This window comes from Rosa rugosa, chromosome 1, assembly GCF_958449725.1.
Source record: "Rosa rugosa chromosome 1, drRosRugo1.1, whole genome shotgun sequence".
Lineage (NCBI taxonomy): Eukaryota > Viridiplantae > Streptophyta > Magnoliopsida > Rosales > Rosaceae > Rosa > Rosa rugosa.
This window is the reverse complement of record NC_084820.1, coordinates 48,436,723-48,442,081: the sequence shown is the minus strand read 5'-3', so window position 1 is coordinate 48,442,081 and position 5,359 is coordinate 48,436,723. Positions and strand designations below refer to the sequence as shown.

General features: G+C 36.3%; 1 protein-coding gene across 4 annotated transcripts; it reads left to right on the top strand.

Annotated features, from left to right (window-relative positions):
- Positions 1 to 836: 836 nt before the first annotated feature.
- LOC133725198 (CRM-domain containing factor CFM3A, chloroplastic/mitochondrial-like) lies at positions 837 to 5,075 on the top strand. Of its 4 annotated transcripts, none has more exons than XR_009854313.1 (9): positions 837 to 1,136; positions 1,354 to 1,920; positions 2,297 to 2,395; positions 2,578 to 2,621; positions 2,726 to 2,802; positions 3,302 to 3,555; positions 4,045 to 4,108; positions 4,189 to 4,464; positions 4,821 to 5,075. XR_009854313.1 is itself a non-coding variant. In XM_062152353.1 (5 exons), exons 1-3 carry the CDS (start codon positions 1,013 to 1,015, stop codon positions 2,300 to 2,302), a joined length of 876 nt encoding a protein of 291 aa, XP_062008337.1. In that variant the 5' UTR covers positions 840 to 1,012; the 3' UTR covers positions 2,303 to 2,395; positions 2,578 to 2,621; positions 2,726 to 3,213. The 4 variants fall into 4 exon arrangements, 1 of the variants encoding a protein (XP_062008337.1); XR_009854312.1 differs by having other exon boundaries at positions 841 to 1,136; positions 2,141 to 2,395; positions 3,302 to 3,469; XR_009854311.1 differs by having other exon boundaries at positions 841 to 1,136; positions 2,141 to 2,395.
- Positions 5,076 to 5,359: the final 284 nt, after the last annotated feature.

The following is a 5,359-nucleotide window of genomic DNA, read 5'->3' as shown; positions in this document are numbered from 1 at the left end:
ACAAGGCGGGCTTTATATCTTACTACCTCATTTTTCTCATTACGCTTTCTAACAAGACCCATTTATGGCCAACAGGCTTTACACTTGGGGGTGTCTGCGTTACAGGCCCAAATACCTGTCTCTTTGTTAGTGAATCCAATTCAACCTGGATCGCATCTTTCCATTTAGGCCAATCTGCTCTTCGTTGACATTCTTCAACAGAGCGAGGTTCGAGATCATCATATTCTATAATTCCTTTTGCAATATGATATGCAAATGCATCATCAATCGCCATAGAATTTCTATCCATTATCTCATGTACACTAGTGTAATTTATGGAGATCTCTCTATTCTCTGGAGTTGGTTCTGCCATTGGAGCGTCCCCCAATGATGTCTCTTGGACATAACCATAGTCCGGAATATTCTCATGAGATGGATTATTCACATCGATGATTAATGGATTATTGTGTGCCAAACTCGCTTTCTTTCTTGGGCGAGAATCCATCGAACCTATCACTACAAAAAATAATTGCAACGGCTACCCCCTTTGGCGTCGGCATCCGTTTGCCGTCGCAAAAAATTGACTTTTCGCTTCGGCAAAATCACGCCGTCGTAAAACTTGCGACTGAGTTGCTATGCCGTGGCGATGGGGTAGCCAAACTTTAATATTTATCTTCGGCGAACGTTTGCAGTCGCAAACTTCCAATACTTGGCGAGTCGCGTCTAAAATGCCGTCGCACTAGTTAACAACTATGAGCCCAATTCTCTTATTAAATCTATTTTCTCATCAAAAAACCCTAGCCTATTTCTCTCAATCCCTGTTCTCTATCGCATCCCTCTTTCTCTCTCTCTCTCTCTCTCTCTCTCTCTCTGTGTGTGTGTTCTCGATCTAACTGAACAAATTGAGCATCGCGGAACTTGGTGGCCACTGTGCTAATCTAGATCCAGGGCTTACTCGTTTTGGGTATTTCATTCATTTTGGCTTACTCTTCAGTCGTTCCTCTCCTTTCTCGTTGAATCTAATTCGACTCAGATGCTTCCAATTCAATGGCGGGGTCATTCATGCGAGTTTCTTTCTGTCCGAGTGAAATTCGTACAGAATTTCGATTCAACTCAGATGGTCTCTCTTCTCTGTTCTCGGAAAGCTCGCGTCTTGGGTCAGTTCTCAACTCTCTTTTTGCTTGGTTTCTGTTTTGGGCTTCTTGTTTTTTACTGGTAGATTCAATTTTATGTTGAGATTTTCAGTTATAATCTACTAGAAATTATCTGTGATTTAATTCATTGTGGACTGAAAGCTTTAGTCATTGCTTGTGTGAATTTGCTTCTTTCCAACATTTGGAAATTGATGAAGTTTCAGTTGGGTTTTCGAAACAGAAAGAGGAAGAAGTTGATAGAAATGGGAAATTGGAGAGAGCAATTGATGGGGTTTCAAAAGAGGAAAAGATAATAATTTCGAAAAACTTTGAACATAGAAATGGCAAATTGGAGGGACAGATTGATGGAATTTCAGTTGGTGTTTCAAAAAAGGAGGGGATGGTGATTTCAAAAGGCTTAATTGGGGCTGCTGTGGATGAAATTCTATTTGGGGATAGTGAAAATGATGAAAATGTGGAACCTTTTGTGTCTTCTGGTCGTGATTCTCAAGCTTCTACTCGGTTGCCTTGGGAGAGAGAAGGTGAATTGGGTAATGGGGAAGGTGGTAAGACAATAAAGAAGTGGAGTAATACGCTTTCGGCTGAGGCATCCCTTCTGGAGCATGAGTTGAAGAGGCTAAGGAATGTTTATTTGAGGATGCTGGAAAGGACTAAAGTCGGAGCTGCCGGTATCACACAGGGTTTGGTGGATGCTATACATGAGAAGTGGAAGGTGGATGAAGTGGTCAAGTTGAAGTTTGAGGAGCCACTCTCACTTAACATGAAAAGAACTCATGGCATTTTAGAGGTTGGTGTATGTACATTGTTATATATCTTACTCTCTTTCATCTATATCAATTGAATCGTTCTGATTATTTTAGTCTCAGCTGACTAGTATTGTCTGTATTCTTTTGAATTGGAGATGCAATAATGATGTTGATAATAGCTATGTTATATATTGTTAATAAGTTGTTCAAGAATTGAGTGTCCTGGTAACTTATTTAGGGTTATCTTCTATTCTGTGCCAGAGTAAAACTGGAGGTTTGGTTATATGGAGATCAGGCAGTTCAGTAGTGTTATACAGGGGAATATCATACAATCTTCTGTGTGTGAAGTCATATACCAAACATTTGGAGACTGTTGACCTATCTTTCCACTGGTTTGATTCATTTTTTCTTTCGAAGCTATAATTTCTGTTCAAGGAGCTCCAAAGATCTCCTCAGACCCGACTGCAATCGCACCGAGTATTTTCTCAGTGCAATTATCAATTACCATCTTTATAGGTAATATTATTTTCTCTAATTCTTCTTCTTCTTCTTCTGTGGGAACTATGGTTTTTCCTCTTTTCAGTTTTAGGGGTAAGTGAACACGTTGATAGATGAGAAACTTGATGTTAACTTTATATTTTTCATTATCAGAGAAACAAAAGTAAATCTACTCACCGAACTTATGAATCCATTAACAGATATTGAGGAGCGGCACGAATTGTTGCAGGGCTAGGTTTCCCAGGTATATCATATATATCTTGTAATAAACTAAAGGGATCACTATATTCCAGTTACAGATTCCATTTATTGTTTGGTGTCTGAAGCTTGGTAATTGTATTTTACCAGGAGAAGAGATTTGTAGATGCAAAATGAGTTCAACGTAATGGTGGTCAGAAGTTGGAGCTGCACGATTTTGTACGATGGTGGGTTGTTTCTTTTTCTGCAATCAGTATCTAGAATTGTAATAATATTGGGCATGTGCACTTGTTTGAGATATTAAAAATGCCTGATCTGTTTGTTTGTGTTTGTTTTTAATAAGTGTAAGCAAGAGTCCTGCTCTTTTCAATTACTTCAGTTCCAGGCTGTGACTTTTTATTTTGACTTTTATATTATTATCATTATTTTTTTTTTCTCTTGTCCTTGCAACATCTCACCAAAAGTAATAAGAGGTTTATTGAGATGTTAATCACCATTGGATTCAATTGTTTTAACTGCTACCAACAAAACCTTCTTTCATATTGCATAAACAAATAGCAAAGATGATACTCCAAGTGCCAAATTACTCATCTCGATGTATCATTTGTAGTCACTTTCTGTTCCTTTCGTTTGCCGAAATTTGATCATGAACTGACATTACCTTATAACAGGGTTTATTGATTAAACTTATCACATGCTAACCCTTATAACATGGTTTTTGATCAGGCTCAGTTCATTGATCAAGACCCTTTGCAGCAGCAAGTGCAATTTTCATTGATCAAGACCCTTTGCAGCCAAGTGCAATTTTCATTCATCCATCAAATTTGCAGCACCAAGTGCAATTTTCAGTTCAGGCTCAGTTCACAGAGTATAGGGCTTTTCAATTAAGAATAGGTATATTAATTTTAATTTGTTTTTTTTTAATATGAAATTGTGCAGTCACCATTGCTAGAAGAGATGATTAATTTCTTTTTTTCCAGGTAAATTTCCCTCTCCATTTTCCATCAAATTGTGTTTACCAATTGCACAATTATATTTTCCTTTTCATGTCATCGCAATTATGATTTCCACTGGTTTGATTCATTTTTTCTTTCGAAGCTATAATTTTTGTTCAAGGAGCTCGAAAGAAATTTAGTTTTGACACTCATCTGATCTTTGCTTGGAACATTTTACCATAATTGAAATCTATATTTTTGTTTTTGCAATTTTTTTTTCCTTCTAAGAATTGGTTGGGTTGGTTTTATTCTAAGAATGACAATTAGGATCACAATAGTGGTGTAACTTTGAATAATATCAAGTTATGAACAGATATAAAATGGAACATAAGTAGAGCAAATGAACTGTAAAGACATTTTGGTTGAGTTTTTACTTTATACTGTTTGGTACTTTGGTTTAATATGCAGCTGATTTTCTATAAATGGGAGAAAATGATGGATTAATTTCATGATTTTGTTCTTCTGCATTTGCAGGGGTCCATTCAGATGCAATTGTCATGATTGAAACAGAAAGAGGAAGACTTTGAGAAATACAAAGGTAAGGCATGCTTATGCAGATTTCCAATTAAAGTTTGAGTCCTTGAATTGAAGATTTAGTATTTTTTTTTTTTTTTTCAGGTCTGGAAGATTTGGAATTTATATAAGGGGTTCAAACCAAGTGAGTCTTCTCTGACCTGTATCTTTGGTTTAATTTGGTTTGTTAGATAAGTTGCCAGATTGATGCAGAGACAATGAGTTTGGGTACAAGTACAATGGCCAGCAGTGACTAAGTGAGTTCTTATCTTTGATATTTCTCTCCTTCATGATTGATATAACTTTTAGTTATCTTTTGAACTTCTCGGAGAAGAAGAAGAAGAGAGAGATGGAAGGAAACAAGAGGCAGAGAAGATAGAGGTAGAATTTTTACATTGAATCTGCTCAGATCCCATCATTTGTTTACATATAATTCTGTGACCTTTTTTCTTTAGGTGCCACATGTTGTGTGCAAGTGATTGGGGGTGTTCAGAGTTTGGTTTTTCATTTAATTAGTTGCTGTCTTCTTTTCTTCTTTGTTTTGGAAAAAATGATGTGGCTTTGCTGAATGCTCATGGTGGAATGCTTATTTACTGTTAGTATTCGTAATAATTCATGCTCATGGTGCAACCTGTGATATTAATTATTGGAATTGGGTTATGGTGTAACATTGAAAAAGGGTGATATGCAAAGCCATACATGATATATCAAATTTTTTTTTTTTTTTGATGTCTTAGGTTTCGGATGCAACTAGTGACCATGAAATTCGGAGGGAGTCTGTAGGAGAAGAAGGGAATCCAGATTCAAGCAGTGATAGAGCAATAGACTGAGTTTCAATATGTTATTGCATATTTTTGTTAAGTGTTACTCTTGGTTGTCTTCATTAGGTACTTGGTTTTGGGCATAACTTAATTTGTACTTCTTCTAATTACCTATACTGATAGTGCAACAACTTAATTACATTGCAATGAAATAGATGAGTTAATGAACAATATATGTGTTGTGTATTGATATTTTTATCCCATTTTTGGATATTGCAAAAATACAGGTTTTGTTAAAAAAAAAAAAAAAAAAAACAGGTTGGCTACTAGCATCGGTGAATTGCCGTAGCCAAGAATATATTTCTATATAACACCACACCGAAGCTACGGCAACGAGACCGTAGCAAAATTTGCTATTGAAAAATTGGCGGGAAACAAATTTGGTAGGAAACAAATTTTTGGCGGGAAGTAATATAATTATCTTAATATTAATTATGCTGCGACGGAAATTTGCC